This window comes from Agelaius tricolor, unplaced genomic scaffold (assembly GCF_023055355.1).
Source record: "Agelaius tricolor isolate 1412-34295 unplaced genomic scaffold, bAgeTri1.0.p SCAF_4, whole genome shotgun sequence".
Classification (NCBI taxonomy): Eukaryota; Metazoa; Chordata; class Aves; order Passeriformes; family Icteridae; genus Agelaius; species Agelaius tricolor.
Genome location: NW_027269264.1, coordinates 7,273,799 through 7,299,386, shown reverse-complemented (window position 1 = coordinate 7,299,386; position 25,588 = coordinate 7,273,799). Strand labels below are relative to the sequence as shown.

General features: G+C 39.7%; 1 protein-coding gene across 2 annotated transcripts in view; it reads left to right on the top strand.

Moving 5' to 3' along the window:
* LPAR1 (lysophosphatidic acid receptor 1) overlaps positions 1-25,588 on the top strand; it is a 72,878-nt gene that overhangs the window by 23,143 nt on the left and 24,147 nt on the right. For both annotated transcript variants that reach the window (XM_071424479.1, XM_071424480.1), the window contains exons 2-3: positions 1,428-1,598; positions 13,017-13,764. In XM_071424479.1, the coding sequence (XP_071280580.1) occupies positions 1,539-1,598; positions 13,017-13,764 (808 nt within the window). In that variant the 5' untranslated portion in view covers positions 1,428-1,538. The remainder of the gene's footprint in view (positions 1-1,427; positions 1,599-13,016; positions 13,765-25,588) is intronic.

The window sequence follows — 25,588 nt, the reverse complement described above, 5'->3', positions numbered from 1 at the left end:
AGATGCTGCAGCTCCATTTTCTGCCCTCCCCATGAGTATAGGAGAAGAAATTTGGAGCAGGGAGTGGAAAGAATGAAAGGTTACTAGCCAGAATTGAGTAGGAAAGAATAGGGGTCACTGGAAAGCTATATAAAGATGGAAAAAGTGATCCTAGAGCTTGGAAGATGAGACAGCTACATGTGACGTAAGGCATGTGGGGATGTGTTGAAATGTGAAGCAGGCATTTCAAGATGATGCTTTTTAAGAAGGAGGAATAATTTCCACAGTGGCGTGCAAAGGCTGAGTTTAAATTAACAAGACCAAAAACAAAGACATAACTGAATCAGAAAAGCATGTGGAGCATAACTTTCCTACAGCACTTATCTGTTCTTTCTTGGCTTGGTAAGTGTTGCCTTTGAAAAAATGAGCTTATGGCAAGGAAAGTTACTGGCATTGTCTGTGTAACTATAGCATGTCCTCAGTTTGAAAAATACCACAGAAGTTTGGAGTAATTTTTGGTATGTTTATTGGATGCTGATTACACTTTGCATGAGTAGATTTCTGCAATGACTTGCAGAATAGGAAGTGACAGATGAAGACAGCAATATGTGTCTCTCCAAAATCCTTTCTGTGGTGACTAATTTGTGGGTTGTGTTGTATATGTCTGGTCTCACTAAGGGAAAAAGCCACCAGTTGTCTTAGTCTACTTTAATTTTTTACTTTACTTTAATATTTTTTTTAATGGAATTATTATCTTGGACATTTACAGGGGTTTCCCCCTCCGCCTCTTTGTTAGTTTGTTTTCTGTGCACACAAGAGTGGAAAAAGAAAAGAACATATATATGGAAGCTAGACTGACCTTGATAAACATGATAGCTGTGGAGATAACTTCATTCTGATAAATCAGCTGAGCAGATTTTACAGTTCGGTATATTCATGTACTGCAAATCTGCTACTACCTGGGAAAAATGGCTGTCATATTTTTAAGTCATAATGTGTAAGCTGTTTTTCTTAACAGAGAAGAAAAGTTCATGTGATCACTTAACTGAGGGAATAAATGTCTCCTGAATTCCAGGGAGCAATTCTATGAGTACTCTTTTGTGGGGACTTTTTTTTCCCTTTGTTGTGGGGGAAAAAAAGTCAACACAGTTACAATGTTCTGTAGGTAAGCATATTTCCTTGCAAAAGAAAAGCAGTCTGTGCATTAGTCTTCTTGCTGATTTCAGTTTGTGTGAGTCTAGTTTGTGTTGCAAAGTGAATTTTTTTCCTGTTCTGGATCAAATTCCAGTATATCTATTGAGACTTCTGCAAATCTGTTGTGAGTGGTCATGTCAGCAAGTGGGGCTGTACAAACTCAGACTGGTTTTGCAGCAGCCCAGGGTCTTAGGTGTTGATTGCCTACCCAGTTCTCTTGTTATTCTCAACAGGTTTTTTTCCTTTACTTTTAGGAGTAAATATCAGTATGACTAGAGTCTGAGGAAGGGCTTCTGTGTTCCTACCAAAAGCTTGCTGGTGCAGAGGAACAGGCAAAGAGAGCAGCAGGGGCATTTTGAGCTACCATGGATGTCCCCACCGATTTGGTGCCATCATCCATGATGTCCCAACCTGAGGTGATTGAGGTGAGTACACATGATGAAACTCTAGCAGGTGAACTGATTAAACCTCTTTTTTATTTCCTCATTGAATCCTAGCCTTTTCTCCTCTCTTATTTTGAGTACTCAGGGGACTTTTCTGGAAATACTGTATTAAAGACACTCAACGCTTACTAGGACTGTTGTTATACTTTGAGACATAACATTGCTGTGTTATAGTACTATTTGTAGCTTTTATATCTGAGCTGACATCAAATGCCATGGGATATGGCTTTGGGAAGTTTGGGTCAGCTGGCCTGGTTGTGTCCCCTCCCAGGATCTTGCCCACCGCCAGCCCCCTTGATGGAGGCGGTGGAGGCTGTGCCAGTGCTGCTCAGCAATAGCCAAAACAGCGGTGTGTTATCAGCACCTTTCCAATTACCAGTGCAAAGTGCAGCAGTGCTGTGGGAGCTGTTAAAGGGGAAATGAGCTCCTGCTCAGCCAGACCCATTATAATCTCCACCCCTTATTCCATACCATTTATGTCACACTCAGATCCCACATAATTAATGTATCTTCTGACTGTTCCTTTGTATTTATTTCTCATTAACTGGAGCCCCTTCTTACCCACACATACAACTTAAACTACATCCTTAAACCATCTCTCTACCAAACATACATTTGCATTAACTACTGCTCTTTGGCAGATAGATATTATTATTTTCCTGTTTCATGGGCTTCTTTCATCCCTCCAGATCTCCAGTGCATCAGGATGAGTGGTCAGGACAGGACCCAATGGTATACTTGATCATTGAACACCAACACCATCCTGGCCTGGGTTGTCATTGCATTCTCCTTGCTCCTCACAAAATTCATTCTTCATCAGTTCGTGTCACTCATGCTACTTTACTTCCTGCAACATACAACTTACACCACAGAATGTTTTCTCCACCAGGATTAAATCTCCTTGAGGCACACACCATGTCCTTCCACATTACCCACCAATCATTACCCACCAAGTACACCTAGGTCCTTGGGTAAAGACAATCCCACAAATGGGTTTGCTTTAGTGGGAGGAGAAACCCACTCTGACTTCCCCAGCCACTTCCCTGTGTATTGCAGGGACTGTATCTCTTCCCACAGTGTGAAGGGATTTTGTAGCAGATCCCCTAGTGTTTACCAGCCAAATGGCTTCTACTAAATTTGCAACCCAGTGCTACCATGCCCAATTCCCTAATGCTCTTAATATGGTCTTCAGCAGTCCATTATACCTCTGAATCTTCCCAGAGGCTCCTGGGCTATAAGGAATATGATATATCCATTCAATGCTGTGTTTCTTGCCCAAGACTTTCTGAGGTTGTTTTGGAAATGAGTCCCATTGTCTGATTCAATTCCCTCTGGTGTACCATGTCACTACAAAATCTGTCCCTCAAGGCCTCAGATGGCATTCCAAGGAGTGGCAATGGTTTACAGGGCATGCTTACAGCCAGACAGTTGTTGCCTCTACCATGGTGAATACGCAGCTCTTGCTTTGGTGCGTTTGTGGCAGTGGCACAATGTAGTCATTTTGCCAGCCCTCACCATTTTGGAAACTCAGCCACCACCCTCTATTCCGAGGAGATTTCACTCATATAGTTTGCTCGATTGCAGCATGTTTCATATTTGTGTGCATCTAAGGATTGTTGTTCAAGACAAATGCCTTCTCAAAAGGAGAATAAGAGCAGCTGTAGTGTGAGAATGAGCAGAAGGAAAGCTATCACTTGTAAGGGACTTGATGATCAGCATGGTCACCTTTCTGTTGTGTTGTATAAATGCACATATCCTGGGTCTACAGAGAGTTTTCACTCAATAAATCTGCCTGGACTTAGATCACTAGGCCAAAGACTAGAAATAAATAGGTTCATTGATTAGTAATAGAGAGGTCTCTCTCCACACTCAAGGTTTAGGATCTCTGCTTCAATGAGGTTTGACTTGGGAGCCAAAAATAAATGACAACAAGAAGCAGAGGAAAGACTGGTATCTCAGTGTAGGAGATTATGGTAGAAGAAGTACCATTCTCTCATCCTTAAGTTGCAAAAGTAGGCTCAAAATTGGTGTCTGTACAAGAAGACAATGTTTACATGAATTCCCACAGATTTCAGTAAATCGTTGTGGATATGACAGTTTATAAAAGTCTTCAATCATATATAAATATCTTCAAGCATCTCCAGACAATATGCTGGGAGCCATCTATATGTTTCTGAGAATAAGGAAGACCTTTTAAACACACAAGGACGGATATATGAGATACATATGTAAAGAGACAATTACTAGATTAAATATTGAAGTAAAGCACTTCTTATACTTTCACTGCATGGGCAGCTTTTGCCTTTCATGTTTGGAATGAATTTTTGGATACAGTTTAGAAAACAACATTGAATAAATTTTTTTTTTTTTTTCCCCCAGAAGACATTATTTTGCTTTTTGAAATTGAGGTGCCATGGTGTGCTGCAGAAGTAATTTAGAGACTAGTGTTTTAAGGGAGGATTTTTTTAAACTTGGAAATAACCTTGCATGCCTTTTGCATGAGCTAGACAGCATCTTAGTTGCAAAAGAAGAGTTTTGCGACTTTACTTTTAATTTTCTTTTTTTTTTTTTTAATCCTTGTCTTTAAACTTTCCTTTGGCATTGCCAGCATAGTTGGCTTCCTTCACATTTGGTCAATTTAGACTCAGAAGTAAATACTACCTATTTTGCATACCTTCCTATGTATACGCATACATGTTTACACATTGCAGTAAAAAATACTCCACTACTTATCATCAGTCCTTTAACTCCACCAGGCAAACAAATTTATTTCCCTGGGAGAGATTCTCAGAGACCTCAGCAAGACCTTTTTTTTAAGCCAGAGCTCCTTCTGATAGATTTTTGCTTGGACTTCAGTCTTACAGCTGCTCATTGTGGCACCACAATAAGAGAAGTTTCTGTTAATTTAGCGGCAAATGGCATTTTCCCAAGATTTGTGTCCTCTGAGTCAGGTAACAAAAGGCTCACATTTTATAAAAGTTTTTGAAAGTCACTCCTGGGTACCAGATGTACTGCAATGTGAAATTGCTAATACTGTCTTAAATATTCTTACAGCTAGTGTGTCAACATAGGGCCTGCTTCTGGTGCTGCTCCACAACCCTCTATTGAAGCAATGCATTTGCCACAGTCATGTTTCTTCATACCCTCTCACCACACTAATTTATTCAAATCCCCCCTCTTCTTTTCCACCCCCAGAATCTTCTTACCAGACACAAGTAATGGTAAGAGCAGAGGCATCCTGGTCATGTGTAAAGGTGAAGGATAAGTAAAGTTTCAAGGTAGTTTACCTGTCTATAGCTGTGATCTGAAACAGAAAATAGTTAGGGGACAGCATTCACAAAATGTCAAAGAAGTCAATGAAACAAAAAATTTCCTATATATGCTTTGAGCTTTTTGCCACAGGATGTCATTGTAAGGCAAAATGATCTCAAGTTAATCACAATAGACCACAATCTAGTGATTTCTGATTAGATAAGCTGTTCTGTTCCTAAAGAGAAATAAAATGTAACAGATATTTATGATTTTTAATTTGGAGATATTTTTATACATGTTATGACTTCATACCTCAAATATGGATAAGTAAAATGATCTCATAGAAACCTGACTAGTCTGATAATGCATTAAACAAAGTTAAATAATTCTGTAATAATTATTTAGCATCCCAGAGGGCTTTGCTGTTTGCAAAAAAAAGAAACATCACAAGTAGTGACCAATATTGATTAAAGTATTCTCTGAAGTAATTAGTATTTTCTCTTTGTGAATGGCATGAGATGAATTCTGCAGTAAAAGCTTTGAAGAAGTAATGATTTGAGCTCCAGTTACTTAATGAACCAGGGACTTCCAACAGTGCCTCAGAAATGCTTAAAACAAGAAAACAACAAAAATTCATCATTCTCTCTTTGCTTTTGCCAGCAGTGGATCCTACCAGGCAAATACTAGAAGCAAATGAGTACTGCCTTAAATAACTGCCTTGCAGCTGTTCCAAAGAGAAATCCAGAGCAGTTTCCATTAGAATGGCCTTTCATGGCCAGAGCCAAAAACCACTTCTCCCACTCTGTGCCATTGAACACAACATCTCTATTTTCTCCTCACTTTGTTTGAACTGGGGGGGAAGAGATTTAAGCTATCATTGCCACAGAATGGTTATCCTTCTTATAATATGCTTGAGAATTGTCTGCCGTGAGCTGGCACGGCTTTCCCCAACAAAGTGCAACAAAATTTGCATTTTGGATTTGGTGCCCAAGTTTCTGCAGTCAACAAGTGTGTGGATTTTTTTTGTCCCCCTTGAGCTGAATAAACAAATTAGCCTTGTTACCAAAACAGACCTCTTGTGGTGGTAAAACAGTAAACAGGAGAACAAAAGGAAATGGTGGGGCTGGAAGAAACAATTTGTGATTAGCTGTATATCCATCCAGTTACAGACATCATAGGAAAAACTAAAATACCAGTACATCTTTTTCAAAAGTTATTTTACTAGATGAGATTACTGGAGGTTCAAAATGCATCTCCATTTTGTTTAAAGTAGACCAATACTGTCTTAAAGGCAACTGCTCAGTAAAGCGTGTACAAGTTAGTTATAGAGACCACATTGTTTCTAAAGTTTTGAGACAAAGATTTTTTTCTATATTCTGTTCATATATTTCACAAATATCTCAATATATCAAAGCAAAAGAAACCCAAATTGTCTAGCATATATTTCATTAAATAAATGTACTTGTTTTACTTTACTGTATTGTAAACACAGAACAGTCTTCTTATTTCCATCTGTAAATCTCTATTTTGAGTCCCAAAATGAAATTTGCTATGCATTTTGCTTGTAGGTTAAACTCTCCCAAGTGCTCACTTTGCTGGTTTGCTTGGTGAGGGGTGATGGGAGGTGTGCCCTGGGGGTGGAAGCAGCCCCAGTGTAGCCCATAGCATTTTTTCAGCATAAAATTGCTATCTTTGAGCTGCTGTAGCCAATAATTAACTCCCAGCTTGGTTTACTAACTGGGCTTAAAGGATGCCCATTGTAAATAATGAAGTGATTTATGCATGAAAACTCATTTGGGATGTTATAGGTGCAGACTTTTTTCCCCTCTGACTGCTTTCACTCTGGCTTTCGCAGTGCATAGATAGGACTCTGTGCTGCACCTCTCTCCAGAAAATCCGTCCCAAGGTGGGATAACCTCCGATAAAGGTCTGTCCTGCACTGCACTCATCCTCACAGCAGCATTCAGGGACACACAGTTATTTCCAACAGGGCAACAGGGGGTGAGCTGGGCAAAAAAGTGGAGCAGCCCAATCAGCATCATGGCAAAGACATTTTCTGAAGGCATAAGAGGTGGAATATTTCAGTCGCTGAATGAGATGATGAAATGTAATTGTCTTCCTGTGTCTCCCACAAAGCCGCGAAATGTTGAGCCTGTGCCCATGTTTGGCTAGTTTTTGTGAAGCTCAGCTTGTCATGAAAACTACCCCAAAGGAAAAAAAGTTTTAAGAGCTTTGCAGAAGCCCTTTCTGTACTTTGGAGCATTTGGACTTAAGTACCCAATTTGGGCTCAATATGCTCTACCTGCACCACAGCCAATTACTTTTTTTTTTGCAAATATCTCCACATTACAGTGAGGATCTCTGTTTGAGCTGGGATGACAGATAAGGTATGGCAGAGAAAAAATAAATCCTTAGTAATCAACATATATAAGCCATTCTAGGAATGTAAGTGAGGGTGTGATATGTAGAACTATGCCCTGATTCAAACAGTCTTCATTTCTTCCTCTACTGGAAAACTTCTCTATGAACATTTATGTAGTACTTGGGAGGGACACAGCTCATGAAAATGAAAATGCTGGATCTGTGGAAAAGGAGCAGCAATACAACAGTGTGTGAATTGCTGGCTAAGTTGTGGCTGGATAAGGCCACTCTGTCTTTTCTTTTTCAATTCTTCTTTTTAATTAATTCCAGCTTTTAATTTCTTAAATCTCCTTTTACTTGCAGAATTTTGGAAGGTCAACAACCTCACTGGTTTTTTAGCCAATCTGTATAATCATAGTTAATCAATGGGATCTGTTTCACTTGTGAATTATACCTTCCAAGAGTAAAACTGCCTGTTTTCTCACTGTTGCTGGGGGCTGGGTCTCTTTAATACCCTGAGTGCCTAGAATGTTAAGCTGCATTTTCAGGTATAAACTGTAGGATACAGAGAAATTCTCAGTTCAATTTCAAGTAGTTGTCAGCTTGACAATTTGTCAGCTCTGAGACTCTGTAGTAATACAGTCTGCTACGAAAGCATCCTAAAAATTACTGGATGTACTAGCTGTTGCCACACAATCACTTAAGTAACTTTATGCTTTAGGATGTTTTAATAGCATTAAAGGGATCCCCTTTAGAGATTAAGAGAGAGATTAATTTGCTCCTGTCTTGTCACCTTTGTGAAGGCCAAAATGAATCTAGTGAAATGAAGTAACCTGCTGTGACAGACCCACCCCATCTTATTATACAGATTTATCTTTAAGCCTGTTGAATGGTTATGTTGGGAAATGCAATTTTGAAGAGGAGGAGCCATTCTGTGTTGGTGACAGGGTTTCCTACTTCCATTGTGCAGATGAAAAATATGTCTGTGCATAAGGCTATAATGAATCAGAACCCTTGTCTTGTGACTTCATGTTGGTTTTTTTTTTACTTCTACTTTTATCTTTGAAGGAAACACATCTTTTCTGCCTTATTTTAAATCTTTTCTTTCATGTTCTGCAGTTTGAAAAGTAGTCTATGTTTCTCATTAGGTAATGGACAACTGTTTTTGCAAATTGGATTTTTTTCCTCATCTGTTGCAACTTTACTTTCATAAACCCCATGTTTAGCAGTTGTGGGTTGATGAAGTATTTACATATTGATTCAATTATGCCTATACTTACTTGCTTGTCCTTATTTTAAAGACATTCTTATTTATATCCTTCTTTGGGGATTTTGAAGTTGGTAGTTCCCTGAAGTTTTTCAGCTTGACCCCTTTCAATACGTTGGTAACCTTAAGATATTTACGTAAGCTGAAAGCAGGGATACTGATTTCCATTCACTGCTTCACAAAAAGTAAAGATATAAGAGAGTTGTTATGGTTTTTTAGTCTTAGTTTACCACAACAATATTAGAAAAATTGTTTTTCATCTCCTCTGTGTTCTGGGTTCAGAATTCAGCAAAAGACAAGAAAGAGAGGAGCAGAGTGTGTTTGGAGGGTCTAGGGTTAAGATATTTTTAAGAGATTTCCTGGATATGGATTCTTTATTTGTGGCTTACAAGTTTGAAAAGTGCTGTAAAAGTCATACCTTAGTATTCTAAGAATGTTCCACTCTGCTTCTCTCAACAAGAAATAGGTGCACCCATGGGTACTGGGGGTGGGGAGACAGTAACCTGCCTTTTTTTGTTTTGTGGATCAAGGAACTCTCAACCTCTGAGATTGCAGAGGGGTTTGTAAACTGATCATCTTCCCCTCCGGCACCTCATGCTAATTAATGCTTTTTTTAGGCAGGATCAGTCAATGGTATTTGAAAACTTTTTGATGTTTGTTTTCCACCCCAAGCATCTCTCCATACACCTTACCAGGTGAGCAGCCCTCACTAGGTGAGCTGTCACTCACCATGGAGCTGGCAGGATGCAGAGATCCCTCTCCCCTTCTGCTCCAGGCAGGCTGTGTGTTCTCCACTGCTGTCTCCGCCCCAGGAGGCACAGGTAGTAATGGGCTGCTCTCCCAAGGACATCCAGTGGTCAGGCTATTGTGGATCCAAATCCTCATCCTGCTCTTTGGGGTGTGATGCAGAGGTGGCACAGAAGCAAGATGAATCAGGCACCAAACATGGGAAAGCTGACATGGGCTCTTCTTCCCAGTGTTCCCACTGGCACCCCTGTGGTGTGATACCATATAACCAGAGGAGAGAAGACAACCAGGCAAATAATGCCTGAAAAGGCCAGTGCCAAGGTGAATTGAATGACTCATTGCTGAAGAAGAGTGACTTTTACTTATTAAGTCCTGGTGCCAAATTCCCTGGTTTGTGTGCACTGTGCTGTGGTTATAACTATGTCTCATGATATTAAGAGATTGAATTCCATTTTCCAAAAAAAAAAGTACATTTTCTTCTTCTTCGATTTGGGACAAATGTGTCTTGGGTCATTTTCATACAGCGAGAGGAGACTTTGCTTTTAGCCTGCTTTTACTCTATTTTTCTTTATCTGTCTTGTTGGTTTATAACTCAATGTTTACTTCTTCCACACAGATTCATCCTAGAGGTTTAGTTAACATGGACAATTTGCAGCTCAGTTTGTTTTAAACTTCTGTTGAGATATACTGAATGGATGAGGTAAATCTCCGGGCACCACACATCTGGCTTACACAGGCAGTGAAACACACTGAGTGAAACTTCAGGAAATTAAAATATAAACTTCCCTGCCCCTTTTCCTGCAGGGGCAGGAGAGGAGATGGGGTCTGCCTGCTTGGATATGCCTTTGTGGTATGTTAACACTTTGAGTACTGAGGGATATAGTGCATTTCTCTCCTGCTTGAGCCTTTCCAGTCAGTATCACAGCTAAATGTGATGCCTTGGGATTTTTATGTTTGTGACCTGAGAGGTCAAAACCTTCCTTTAAGATATACAGTGGCATCCAAGAAAGCTGATAATCTGGAAGTCCCCTGCTGGAATTTTTGCCAGCAAACTGTCTCATCTTCTTCTCTTCTTCCCCTTGGGGGGGTGGGGGGTGCAGGGCACAAAAAGATTACTTTTACAGGAGATCCTAGATTTTAGATTAGAATGCCTTAAAAACAAAGCTTCTCCAAAATCCCTTACATGAACACAGCATTTTGTTTTTCTGTCTTCAAAATGAGAGAAGCAGCAAGTGAGCCTCATGCTAACTTCTCTGAGATTGCTCAAGTGCTGTCATAGTTTTAAATTGAACAAGTCTGGCTCTGTAGCATTTTACATACCCTTATGTGTCCATGTTCATTCCACCTTGGCTTGGCATTTCATGATTAAGTCATATTTTTTGTCATACTTTGTTTCAGATTTCAAAATAAAAGGTAGGGGAGAACATTGCACAATCAGGGAATAATTCACATTTTAAGCCCATGTGCAAAACAAAACTACAAAGAAAAAAAGAAGGAAAAAGAAAATAAAAAGCATAATACTGGCCACATTTTAAATTTCTGAATTAAAAATTCATGTTTTTCCAGGTGTAGCACGCCTCTTTCCATAGGAGCAACAGTGAAGCAGGAATCATTACATATGGGCAGCAGACATATGAAAGAAAAAAACAGAGTGACAAATACACATGCAAAGAGAATTTATTCAAGATCACAAGTGTCCACTAGATCCTGCATCCAGATATCCCTACAGAGACTAAAAATCCTGTGCATTACATAATTAATGCAGATGTTGGCAAGCTTTTATAAGGGCCACTAATTCATTCATATTACTTCCTCTCTCCCTCAAGGGTTCTTATACTTGACCTGTTATTACTACAAGGTCTTTAACCAAAGAATTAAAGCCAGATGTCTTGTAGCTAGGTCTCCTTTTGTTAAACGTCCCTTATAATATTTTTTTTTTTATATGCAACAGATCCTACATGAGAACTTTCAAAATTTCTTAAATAATTAAGGCTAAAAGGCTTCAAACCCAAGGGTTGATGTATCCTAGAGGAGCAATAAAGGTATTATACTCACTGTGCTGAGAAATACTATTTACTCTAACTTTTTATTATCCTGGGACTGCAAATGTTTCTGGTCAATGTTTAGGCTGGAGGTAAAATCTTTCTTAAAAGACCTTTTTTCTTTAACATAAATTTAAACGTCATGTAGTCCATTTGGGATATAGGTGGAAAGTTTTGTATATTGCTTTATTGGAATTGGCTTAATTGCATTGACAAATGTAGAAATGAAAAGAAATAGAAACAGTTTTGGGTAATTCTAAGGAGATCTTTATCAGATACTATTTTCACTTCAGTCAAGCTATGAATTCTGTTTCCCAGTTCTGTATGTTTTTGTTTTCAACAAGAAGGTTAGGTTGGCTGTAAGACTTCCTGCAGAGTAACTGGAGCTGTCCAAAACCTATGGTTAACTTTGTATGTTTTAATGGGAAGAAATTGCCGTCTTTTAGTGTTGTCGATCTGTTCCTTGATTTGGCTTCTTACCTGCATTACTAAAACTGGTCCTGTTTTTGTAAAAATTCAAGTTTAGTCCATAGAGTTCCAGAGCAATAAAAGCAGAGAGGCAAAGGCAGATCGTATATAGAAAAAGACTTTTTTGACATGTGTTTCTTGGTTTGATTTTTTTAAAATTATTATTTTTACATATTTGCTGTTTACCCATGCTAAACAAGAAACCAGATTTTATTCAGAGGGGTTTCTTTTCCTAAGGTTTGCCTTTTGGGAATTGCACCTTGAGAAATTAAATGCAACTGGAAAAGGAAACTCATTAGACATTTTCTTATAAGCCAACAGTTTTATCCAAAACTTCCACATTCCAGTGTGGAATATGGGCTGGTTTGTTGTCCCCCTTGCCGTTCTCAGCAGAGTACTCTGCAAAAAAAATTAATCATGTGTTCTCTGACATAGCCACAACAATAGTTATTGCAGGAAATAAGGGTGAATGCTTTTAACACTAGTTAAGCCAAATATTACTTTTCTTATTTCTTGGCGTACTCCTATTTCAAATTGGAATAAGTCAGTTCTGGTGGGTTATATTTAAAAGCATTGTGTATTTCAAACCATTTCTAGAAACGTGGCTGGTGCTCATAGAAATGCTATGTCATGCTTCCTTTATTGTTCATAAAAGCACTTTTTACGGACATACATTATCCCTTGTAATTCACGGTCTCAGAACATACTGACAATTGTTATTTAGGGTGCTCTTCCCACATTTTAAGATGGGACAAGAAGGAATACCCATGATGGAAAATGGAATGAGTTAAAACCTACTTGGGAACATAATGCACATTTCCTCCTCTTTGAAGAACTATTCTTCCACTACATTCAAACAACAGTTCTGTGCACTGATAACATAAATAAGGTGTTTAGCAGAGTTAATTTTTCTTAATTATGAATTGCATGCCTTTAACTGAATCTCTCAGCAGAACTGCTTGGCCAGAAGCTCTTTTTCTATGCAATTTACAACTACATCAGAAATCATGCTGGCTCCCAGAGCAGATGGAACCATTTCTGGTTGTTTCTAATCTGGTTGCTGTTACTAGATTCCTCAGAGCAATTGTTCGTGAGTTGTGGAATACCATGTAGTCTGCAACAATTTATTTGTTCTGAGGCATGTTCCTTTCCTGTCCCCCTCCCAGCTCTTTGTGTATGTCTTAGCCATGAAGGCAATCATGTTTTCAGTTCTGATGTCATTCTGGATTTTTTTTTCTCTCTTTTTTTTCTCTCTTCTTTCAGTCCACAGCCATGAGTGAACCACAGTGCTACTACAATGAAACCATTGCCTTCTTTTATAACCGAAGTGGAAAATATCTAGCCACTGAATGGAACACTGTCAGCAAGCTTGTAATGGGACTGGGGATTACCGTCTGCATCTTCATAATGCTGGCCAACCTCTTGGTTATGGTGGCTATTTATGTCAATCGCCGCTTCCACTTTCCTATTTATTACTTAATGGCCAACTTAGCTGCTGCGGACTTTTTTGCAGGGCTGGCCTACTTTTACTTAATGTTCAACACAGGACCCAACACTAGAAGACTGACTGTAAGCACCTGGCTTCTCCGTCAGGGTCTCATTGATACCAGTCTGACAGCCTCTGTAGCCAACTTGTTGGCCATTGCCATTGAGCGGCACATTACGGTTTTCCGAATGCAGCTGCACACTCGGATGAGCAACCGCCGGGTGGTCGTTGTCATTGTTGTTATCTGGACTATGGCCATCGTCATGGGGGCCATCCCGAGTGTCGGATGGAACTGCATTTGTGATATCACCCACTGCTCCAACATGGCACCGCTCTATAGTGACTCCTACCTGGTCTTCTGGGCTATTTTCAACCTGGTCACTTTTGTGGTCATGGTGGTCCTATATGCTCACATCTTTGGGTACGTTCGCCAAAGGACTATGAGAATGTCCAGGCACAGTTCTGGACCCCGCAGGAATCGGGACACCATGATGAGCCTCCTGAAGACTGTGGTCATTGTGCTTGGTAAGTGCCTACTTTGCCCACCCTGTTCTCCCTGCTCTGTTTCTTAACAGGTGATTTCAGTAATGCATGCTCAGCTCCTGGGGGTCAGCAGAATTTGGAAGACACTGGAAGAGGTGCAGACAATAAGGACACCCGGAGTTCACTACTGTGACCACTGGGACTATCAAGCTTATTTATGGAAGTTGATGTGACATGGTCACTCAGCCCTGTAACATGAAACCAGTGAAAATGTAATGTGGTGGTTTTTTGCAGCAGCACATGTTTAAAATCTTTTGTAGCAACCTATTACATAATGTTTGTCCTTTTGCCTTTGAAGATGCCAAATGGCTTCCAACTTAAAATAGTACAGGGAAGGCTTGGTATTCCACTGAAATATCTGTTGTCTCCTTTTTGCCACCAAAAAAGGTGTTGTGTGTATTCATGTGAAATTCCAGTATATGGAGCACCTCAGGAGCTACAGGCTATTCACAAAAAGATTGTGTGTTAAGCAGGACTGCATGTACCCAGTCCTATAGTGTTTGGTGCATTTGCTAATACAGGAAGGTAGCATGTGAGATACTGGTGTTCAGCACACTGCTCAGGAGGTGCGTAGGCTTCAGTGTTTGGCATGAGGGAAATACCATAACACATTTTGGATTCAGGAGGTTATTGTAATTTTGTGTATAGTTTTACTAGGGTTTTGTCTGGGGCTCCCAGTTTCCTTATGCAGAAGCACAGCCTAAAGGCTGAGTACCATTTCCTATTGATCTTCTTTGCTGTTTGTTCTGTTCTTTGTTCCTGCAGATGATAGTGATGGTGCAGGTTGTCTCCTTGTCCCAATATGTGTTCTCACCTATTAGGTCTCCCAGTACAGTACATGTGTCTCCAGCTATCCCAGTAGCCTGTTGCATCAGATGGTTGACCTAACAGTTCATAAATGCAATTGTTATGCAGTCCACAAAGCCCAAAACTTAACCCCATTTCTCTCCTTGACATTATGGTTCTCATAGGTTTATGCTTGATCTTTCTATCACAAACGTAGCAGAAGGGTGACAGAGATTGGGTGTGAGTCACTGTGTCAACTCACTTTTTAGTTTAAGAATTTACATGTTGTACTCTGACCTAGTAATTTGCTTTCTAACCATAATATGAATTGTGCAGTTTACTAACCTGCTAAACCATTGATAAGATGTATTCCTTCATGTCCTGCTCTTCTCTTCAAGGAAGGAACTTATATGAGTTTTCCAAGGGAGACTGTAGTGGTTGGTGAAACCTCTCCTGACCTCCAGTTGGTTCAAAAATCTGTCCTTTCCCATCTCCATTATTCTTATGGCAGAATGAAAGATGAGCTTAAGAATACCAAGAAAATTTGGGGTTTGCAGTCCTCTTTTAGGAAATAGCTCTTTGTTTTCCTTCCTGAAGACATTATTGTTCATACAGTATTTCCTATGAGGTGAAAGACTAGCTCAGACTTAAAAAAAAAAAAAGAAGGCAAAAGACCCCAAAAACACCTACTAAAAAAGGTGGATGGAAAATAGAAGGCATTTCTATCAATGCAATGTGGAGTTGTAGCAATAAGCAGTCGCTGAATAAACTGCAAATGTCAGCTAATCCCAAGCATGAATGGTACTAGACTTATTATTTTATTAAATAACTTATTATTTTATTAAGTAACTTACTATTTTATTGAATCTGTTCAAAGGAAACAAAAGTGCTTGTAGACACTCTTTATCATTTTTGCAGCTCCCACCTTGGTATTATTTTGCAAAGAGTTTGGGGTTTGGTTCAGTTTGGCTTTTTCCCTAAGCAATGTGGTTTCTAGAGGAAAGCTAGAGGAGGTCAATCATAGGCCTGTAGTGTAAAGAAGCAGCAGTGCTTTCACCTCCTTACCACCTGGGAGGCACAGTTGCAAAATAAAGATGGTTGGGAAACAGCTGTGGGTTTGCTGTGTAAATTCTTTTAATTTAAGAAAGAAATAAATAAAGAATAGACTGAAGACAAGAGTTAGGCTTTGGGGTAACCACAGAGACTTTGAGGGAGTTAAATATTTGTGCATCAAGGTGTTACCAGACTGCTATGTACACCATGAGAAATTTTCATTAGTTGCCATCAGCTGGGAGTATCATCCCATATTGCTGAATTTGCACTTCATGGGGAGGATTGTTTTGTGGTTCTAAAGAAGAAAAGCTAAGCTTCACTTCAAAGGACTTCTGGGCAACAGATATCACAGATATCAGCAGGTATCTCTCAAGCAAATAGTGTGGTCAGCATGTTGATCAGGCAGGTCTGGCGATGCTCTATCAGTGTTTACAGTCTACTTGTAAGTCTGGCTTAAAGTTTTCTTAAGCAGAAGATTTAATTTCAAGGGTCATACATCCTGAGTGCCTTCTTGAAAAGGTAGTGCTTCATGTTTATCTACTGGAGCTTTGGGAAGGGCAGAAAAGGTGAGTGTGTTAGTCTGCATGGAGCAATTTGCTGAACATTTATCTCATGTTATCTGGCTTTTTCTACATCAGTGAACCTCAAAAACATGCAGGAAAAGAATCCCTGCCTTTCTTAACGGTGCAGATCAGAGTAATAATATATTGCTCAATACATTGAGCAATGAGGTTTGAGGCAGAAACCAACTTTTTGCAGGAAGTGAAGCTGGGAAGGAGAGTAGTTTATTCTGAAGATGCTCCTCCCTCCTCTCCTTCCCCACAGTTGAGTGGGGAAAGGAGCTGGTTTGTGTCAGCCTGCTTTACACAGGAGAAGACAATTCATTCTGGAGGAGAGGGAGGGTACCCTGGGATTGAAAGGAAAACAGAACTGGGGCTCTGGGTAACCCTGTGAGCATTGGCAGAGGGAGGCAAACCATTACTCATTTTAGAATCTTTGTTAAAATGCTGCTCAGCCATAAGTAACCCCATTGTGAATTGGGCAGCAGTGAACTGTTCATTTGACTTTTAAACTTCCATAAACGGGTGTCCTGGACTTGTCCTGCTGGCTTACTCCCAGGCAAAGCCATGCTGCTGCTGCTGCTGCAAGCAGAAGAGCATCTTTTCCCCTGCCTGCATTCTCACTGCGTTTGGGAGGCAGGAGGGGGAGGGAATAACACAAGAGCTTCTTGTTTGTTAGCTGCCTAACACGGCCTGCCCTCTTCATGCCTTGCTGCCTTGCTCCAACAGGAGAAGAGCTGCCCCAAAGGGGTGCAGTCCTCCAGGCAGTGATGCTGTCAGCATGTGCAGGGAGGGTGCCAGCTGCCTCTGACAAGAGGGTGATTGTGTGGGGAGGGCTATGGCCGCTTGACGCACTGACTGGAGCGGTCGGGATCTGGCACACTGCGTCATCCCACAGAGCGGGTGGGATGCTGAGTCCTAGCAACAAGTCAAAAGCAGAGAACAGATTTTTTTTTTTTTTTCATGCCCTCTTGTTTTTTTCCTTGAGTGAAATAGTTTAAACAGAAGGAAGTGATTTCATAGCTGAGCTCTTTTTTCTTTTAACAAGGCTGCTTTTGAAATCTTTCAAAAGTAACAAGGAACATAAAGCTCTTTCTCTAAACCATGCCTTTCCTTTGCATTGGAACTAAGGAAGAACTGATCTGTGTACTGCACACAGCCATAAAATCATGTCTGGTTTGGCTTGCAGCTCAGTGACACTTTGCCTTTCACCACCACCATGTGTTCCCTTTAAATGAGCAATCAGGGAACTGGCAGAAACTGAGCAGATACATCAGCTGAAACTTGGCATCCTCTCTTCTGTTCTCCACTTTTTCTCATGTTACATTTAAAGACAAAGCTAAACTGTTTTTCTGCTGGGGATCATAGTTAGACTCTGAAAGCATTTGTCAGGGCCAGTTTGGCCCAAAAATGGATGACAATATCTAACTATTGTTTTAAGAAATAGTGAAAGCACCAACTTAAGGATTTCAGAGCCCAGGCCTAGATAAACTAGCTCTGGTCTGGATTTCCTTGGCTTTGAATCAGTCATGAAAGGCTAGGGTCTTTCTGAAATTTTCAGGTGCATACCTGCATTTCTAGAGAAGTACTGGCTTAGAATGTTGCTGTTGAAAAGTTAGTCTTTATTTCTCCTCCCGAAATGCTGATTAAATATCCATCCTAATTTGTCACCTCTCATTTTTACAGTGTGGATAACTCTGCCATATACCTCCATATGCATCTTTGGGCATTTGTCTCTATTTAGAATTTAGACTGTGAGATTGTGATACTGAGGGTTTATAACTGAATTTCAAATAAGCACGATACCAACAATCCTTATTTGTATTTTACTAATCCTGATGATTAACTTTCTATGTTGGGTGAGCTCTCAATGTTGTTTGGCCAAAATTAGGCATGCCTGTTGAGCCAAGAACCACAGCTAGCCCCCAGGATGTAGGGAGACCAAACAATGAAATCAGAATTGTTTACCCTTTATGTTCCTGGGAAGTAAAAAGACACTTAGGACCTTCCTGCCCGTAGAATCATCCCCTTTGTTTGCAGAAATGTGGTTTACTCTGTAATATTGGGACATTAATGTGGGCACAGATAAAAAAGCTGAAGGTTCTTTTTGTATAAACTCTGAGTTTGTATAAATTTTGATTTAAAGGAGTCTCACAGTGTTTGAAGACAGTCCTTTACTTATTATAATGAAGAAATAAATGTAAGAAAAACATCTGGTAGTTCAGTTTAAACATCTGGAAGGGTAGAACTGCTCAGCAACAGCTTTTTTCCTGCCCTCTCTGCATCAGTTATGAATTGCATGAGACTTATTTTTGAACTTTTCTAGCTTTTCTTTCACATCTAGGTACCAAATGGGAGTGGAAAACAACAAAAAAAAACCAAACCTGTTAATTCACATGAGTGTTCACATATACTGTAGCTACACCATTGAAGAAAATAAAGTACATTATTGATAACTTTACTTTTCTGAATGGTTGTTTTGACAGCCAGTCTGCATTTTCACTTCCTTTTCCTTCTCATGCACTAAAAGCACTTGATTATCAGTAAAATATAAAGACTATGAAATAATGCTACAACCTGACTGAGAGCACATGGTGTCTTGACAGAGGCATATCTTTGTTTCCATATCCTTCATGCAGCCTCAGTCAAGTAATTAACTGGAATGGCTTATCTTTGTTGGCCTTAAGGCTTGAACAATATGAAATACATTTCATCAGTTACCAAGGCTGTGGTCCTGGACTGAGATGAAGATGATCATATCTAGACAGAGCTTGGTTATGGCATCTCTCAAACTTTGACAGACCCTCCCGCCTGTAGAACATTATTCCTGTGGGCCATAGGAAGCATCAGCCCTCTTTGCACAGTGCAGCCTATAAGATGATCTTTTGGGGAAGCCAGGGTTTAACTCTGAGCCCAGTGACTGTAAGAAGACAACTTCACCTATTTACCTCCTCCTTGAGGAGTCCTGCTGCTGTTGGGAGAGGTGAGCTTTGCAGCAGCCCTGAGATAACTGAAATTGAGGATGTTGTCTTAGCTTGGAGATGTCCTTCCACCAGGTAGCAGTGGCCTCGTGGGGAGAAGAGCAGCATCCAGTCAGGTGTTTTTCTTTGTAATTATTACATTTTTCATAGAGAGTTGGGCTGGGCAGTAACATCATGCTGAAGTTCAGACGAGAGCAGCATTTTTCACGGGTTCTTGTCTGGAAGTGGTGCAATGTGAAGCCATAAATACTGTGTTACCCTGTGGTCTGCACAGGGGGCCAGTTCAGAGTCACCAACCCTGCCTGACCCCTGCACCACAGAAATGTCACTTGTGTATTGATTTAATCCTGACAGAAAAACAGGGCAATAAACTCTGTAGTTGGTGCAGACAACACAAGTCTAAGCATCAATGAATTTCTGTTCTAGCATAAAGGTTGCAGTTATGTGCAGTCCCAGTGTTTTTAGATCAGTATATTTTAAATGTGCATATACTGTGAGTTTAACCTTACAGTCAAGTAATTGATTACAGTCAAGTAATCTGGGAAATTGTTGCCGATGACTGTAGCCTAAATGGAGAGCTCATAAGTTTAAAGGATAAAATCTTGTTTCATAGTATGGAGAGCAAAGGTTTGTAACATGCTTTCAGAGATGCAGTGTGACAGCAGTGCTTTCAAGCTGTATCATCAAATATTTGCATGAAAAAGTAGAATCTTGATTAAAATTATTATTTTGGCACACCTTATCTATCCTACTGGATTTTGGATGACTTGGATTTTTCACTCTTCCCCCTCTTCTCCTTCTGGCCTTAGGAATAGTTCTGATTGCTGCTCAAAAGCCTCCTTGAGGGAAAAAACATGCAGTTTAGAGAATCCATGGTTTCCAGGCCTTGCCATTTCCACTTACTGTGAATTATGTATTATCTTTTTGGTTTTGTTGTTGTATTTTTTTATTTCCCCTGTGCATCTTAATGACATTTTAGTATTGACTTAAGTAACAGTGTACTTACAATTTGCCAGTAGATGAAGGGGAATAAAATGTATTCATTCATATTTGTTAGAAGGTTTAATTGTGAAATCATTGTGATTTGATAACAAGAACTTTAACTCTTAGTCAGTGATTCATAACAAGTGTACTAATATTTTTATGTTTGTAAATCTAAATATCTGTTTTCTATTTTCTTGATAAATACAGCTTGATCACTATATTAGACAGGTCTAGCACTGTTTTCTAACAGGAAGAGAAATTTTCACAAAGAATTGTTAAAAATGCATCAGGTTTCCTTTTTCCAGTTAAAATAGTGGAGGCATGAAAACTTGCCAAGGATCTATGTACAATATGTACGTGATTACACAGGGATTGTAGTGTGTTTTAAATTTAACACCCTTTGTAGGATTTTTCTTGATTGCTTGATATATTTCATGCTGCTGGTAGAAGCAGTACAGAAGTGTGTGCACTGTCTCAAAATCTCAGTCACTAATCATTTTTATTGTCATTTATAGTCCAGCAAATGAATTCTGGTGGATCTTCTTGAATTTTTTCTAGTAGTCCCAGGCCAAACTCTTCCTGTTACTGGCTGGCTGGTGAGAATGCTGAAAGGAAAAATAATAAGGAAGCACAGGATCTGGAAATTAGAGTGAGGTCAGTTTGTTTGTGTGAGAAACTTCATAAGTAGCTTTCTTTTCCAAAACAAACCCGTGCAAGCTCCACTTGATGAAGCAGAAGTTACTGATGCCTTCTATCCAGGCAACTTTCACCGAACCCAGAGTACAGCTGGATGTGTAGAAAGTCTCATTGTAAATGTTTTGTTTTATTTCTTCACTGACACTCTCAGTTAAAGCTGATACATCCCTGGTGAATGTCTTTTCTCTAAAGTATTCCAGGTATCCCTACAGCATTCAGTGCTTCGCCCTGGGGAGTCCATTTAGAAGTTTTCTCCTTCTTTCCCCCTTCAGCTAAGAATCAGAATTATTTATTTTCATTCAAAATCCTTTGAAAATGCACTTTGAGGACCCTCCATCATTTCCCAAGACAGGAATGTGGTTTTATTTTATTTTATTCTTGAGAGGGAAAAATGTCTCCAGTAAATACATTCTTTTAAGTATGATGAAAATGAGGCCTTGTTTAACAAAAGTCTTTCCCCTGACTTCAGTATAATTTATTACCTTTTCAGGGAAAAAATAAATTTAAAGGGCAGATGAAAGATCTCTTCATTTTTCCAGGAATGGCCAGAAAGGAGTAAGCCTTAAGTAGTACTTACACTTCACATTTTGATTTTAAAAAAATTATAAACAAAAAACTGATTCTTCTTGCTTGCATAGGTTTTGACCTTTACCAAGAAGCTTCTAAAAAATAATTGCAATGGCAAAAGTAGGTATATTTCTCAACAGGCCCTGAGAATTGATTTGTATTTTCCTTTAATTTGATAATAGGATTTGGAAATCACATCTTGATCTTGAAAAGTAGAATCCAAGATTTTTCACTTGGATCCAGGTAAAATAACAAAATGCTGACTAAGGAGTGATATTCACTTACTGAAAATCCACACCAAAATCAAAAATTAATTGGTAACCTATCTTGCTCTGATATCAGACTCCACTTAGCAGTGCTCCATCCATGAGTAAGGAATCATCAACCTGGGCTTCTGCAAAACAATGCAGATGGGCATGTTTTTTGGGACATTTGCCCTAAAACAGAGGCCTTGGTAAACTTTGCTGAATACCCAAGTCAGAAATTGTTACCAAGAATTTTGAAAATCAGCATGTACAAGAAGGCTTACAGTGAAATGCCAGCACATGGCCAAGTCCTGCTGATCTCTCAAAATTTGAGAATTTTGAATTTTTTGGAAGAGAAGATGGGAACCCGTCCTTTCTTTAGAAGAGGCAACAATAGTGCTTTTAAAAAATGGCTGCTCACAAAATAACATTTTTGTCCTCTAGAAAGCACATGGTTGCATGGAAAATTTGCTTCTAAATGTTTTGCTTATTTTCTTCATGGACCTTCCAGATTATATTTCTTGCCCCCTCAGCTAAAACTGATATATCTTTGGCAACTCCTAAAGGAAAGCATTTGCAGTCTGAAGGTATGGGGTAAGGTCCTTGTCCACCCACTGGCTTCTGTTTTCACCTTTGTGATACCATTTGTCTTTCCCATGGTTCAGCACACCACCCAAGTGCTAAGTGCTAATTTACAGCTAGACCTCAGCTTCAGAAATTTTGTGAACAAAAATGCCAGCTGTTAACTAGTCTCATTGTAAAACTGCATTCAATGAGGCACTGAACTCTTGTTTGTTTCCACCAGTGGAAAGAAAGCACTGACAACAACAGACTGTTTTGTGCAAGAGAAGCAGTGGTCCTCCTTCTGCATTGCTTCATTGCACATGAGCAGTATGATTAAGTATTCTAGGCTTGTTTTTTCTGGGATTATCTGTGAAAACAGAAGAAAAACAATTTTCAATATCAAATTTCACTTTCAATTTTCAATATTACTTTTGCCTTTAGAGTTTCAGTGAAACTATGGCTCTTAACATCAAATCACAGAGTTACTGCTGCTGACAAAACTTGCTGAGACATTTGAGGTACAGCAGCCAGTCGGTGCAGTGGGAAATGGTCAGCAGTGATTGATAGCTTTCAGACAGCAGCCATGGTTCTATCCTTCTAGCCTCAGCATAAAAAATGTTTATCAAAAAGGCTTAGTTTCTGCATTTTTTTAAATTAAAGATATTTAGAATCTGAATATGGAAGGAATATATGATTGAGTTGTTCTGGTGGCAGCAGAACAGCTTCCTCTTTGCATGTTTCCTGCTCATGGGGATGCTGTCACTGAGCTCATTGATGGGCTACTTTTACTTTCTTTTTTTCTTTCAAAGATATTTTTAGGATTTTTTCCTTCCTTTTTTTTTTTTTTTTTTTCCCAGCTGGTCCACCATAAGTTTCTCTCAAACACTTACACATTTGGTACCCTTCTTTAAAGCTGGAAGCAACAATCACAGCAGAAGATCCCCATCCTTTCTGTAGTTCTTGTTTGGGAAAACTTTGTGTCACACTTCTACTTTCCTCAGCATAAGATAATGTCTCTGAAGTTCATTTTCCTCTATCCATGTGGACAAATGCTGATATTATGTCCAAGGGTGCTGCTTGTGTAGTGTGACAGGTCCACTGCTGGACACATATCCTCTCCCATCAATGCCTAGAGGACAGCAAGGGCTCAGAGTTTATATGGAAGGTGATGAGACTTTGGAAGCTATGACATCATTTGTAAATCTGAGGTATTTAATTTGCATGCTCTGGTGTTGTCCATCCGTCTGCGCTACTTAGTGACGTACTGGAGCAAAGGGAATTGCTCTAAGTGAAAATCCTTTATTTCCAAACCCACTAGCAAACAGGAGGAATTTGAACAGGGATGAGCGCTTTGAAGTTTGTGGATAGGGTGATGTAAAGTTCTGCAACTGGGAAAGTGAGAACTTGGTCTGTGAAACTGCCCCAGACATATCTGCCATGGGGGTGGCCATCTGCTGCTGGTAGGAGAGTAGCCTCTTGTGTGCTACAGAGGTTGAAGTAATTAATTCCTTGATGTTGGCATTAAAAGACTGTGAGGTTACTATAAAGAAAAAAGGTTGAGACGTGTTTGAGAGAAGTGAGAGAGTAATTCTGTTGCATTTTTTGTGTTTGAGTAAGAGCTATCTGCCTGGGTCTTTCTGTTTTAATAAAGTACTTGGTATCTGATTACAAGTTTGTTAATATAACCATAGATATGCGAGAACAGTTAAGATTTTTGAAATACCTTCCTTCAATAAAGAAGTCATCTCCTGAAGAAAAGGGAGGGGATTTAGCTGTTAAAAGGAGGAAAAGCTGCCAAGCTCTCCTGGATTCAGTACTTTTCTTGTTCTTCTAAAAGCAGTTTTAAAGGAACTGTTTCACATCTTCTGGTATTGATATAACCTTAGAAAGAACTTGTTCTGACACATGGCATTGATAATTCTCATCTTCCTTGTTTTAAGTTGCTTTAAGGTGCTCATTTTTTACTTTTCTAGAAAAGTACAGAGAGTAATTTATAGATGAATTTTCTAAGCAAAAGTTTAGTATATAGAGAGTAAAAAAATATTGTGTAAAACTATTGTGGTTTTGTAGAATGGTTGGTACTTTTTCTGTAGACTAAAATTGAAAATGGATAGATGCCATGTTGGGAGACATAGCTGTAAAGGTGCTGGGTGCCCAGGGATCATTGCTAGCAGCCTGCTTGCTGTCTGATACTCAGCCTTGTGAGCACATCTGGCCTTCCAGTTGCATTTTGTATTTAGCCTCCTTCAGCAAGGAGAGTGTAATATCTGAGTATATTGTAGCATAACTTCTTTCCTATTGTTGTTACCCACACACACAGAAAGAAAAGGTGAATGCATATTGGTTAATAGACTGTAATGCCCCTGTAAACCATAGGGGCTGAAAATGGTCCTTCATTGAGAGTGATCTGCATCCGATCCTTGCCTATTTAACTAGAGTTCTGCACAAGATGAATTGTGTGGGTATCTGTCTTTCCAGCAGAAAAGCTTGGCTTGGTTCACTCTATGGGGAGGAGGGATCAATTTAAGTAAGCAAAGTACTTAGTTTGAAATAAGTAATGTAGCATTCTTTAGAAGACCTTTCAGCCAATTCAGCCATCAAATACCTGAGTGCTGCACTCACCATGTGTAGTCCTGTGATAAAGCAGAAGGCGTTCAGGTACAACTGGCCTGGCCCCAGCAAAGAGGGCGAGAGGTGTGGATAAAGCCGTATGCACTCCAGAAATACTAGCTTTTAAGCACATTCCAGAGAACACAGTACTGATTGATGCTGTTTCCCATGAGATTTTCCTTTTATTTGGTTTTTTTTTATTATTATTCACCCTCCTGCCTCTCCTTTCCCTCTGTTCCCATCTCTTCTGCTCTCTTTATTTCTCAGCGTTGCCTTGCCCCTGTTTGGCTGGCAGGCAGGAGCAGCACCTCTGACAGCCAGCTTAACTGCCAGGGTAATTTGTGGGAGCCTGAGCTGTCAAAGGATGTTCTGGGGCCTTCACAGTAGAGACCACCCTGTCCTGGAGAAGTGGTGCCCCATATCACATGCCTCAGAGCTGGATTGGGCTGCCAGACTGTCCTGGCTTGTGGCATGGCATAGAAAAGCAATTCCAGGCCTATTTCCAGAAAACAAAATGTAGCCACCTTCCTGCAAACCACTATCGTAGGCATAAATATCCTATATATAGAGATTTACCCTTAGAAGAAAGAACAAATGGTTTTTTTCCTGAATTATTGGAACCAGGTTGTGCAGGCCCATCTGTTCCATTTTTACCCTGGCAGTTCACCGTTTAGGCCTCTGATTGATTTATCTCTCTGATTGTAGGAGAGAAGTACCTCAGTGGGAGGAGTACTGAGTGCTTTGCCTGCTGGGTAGGCAG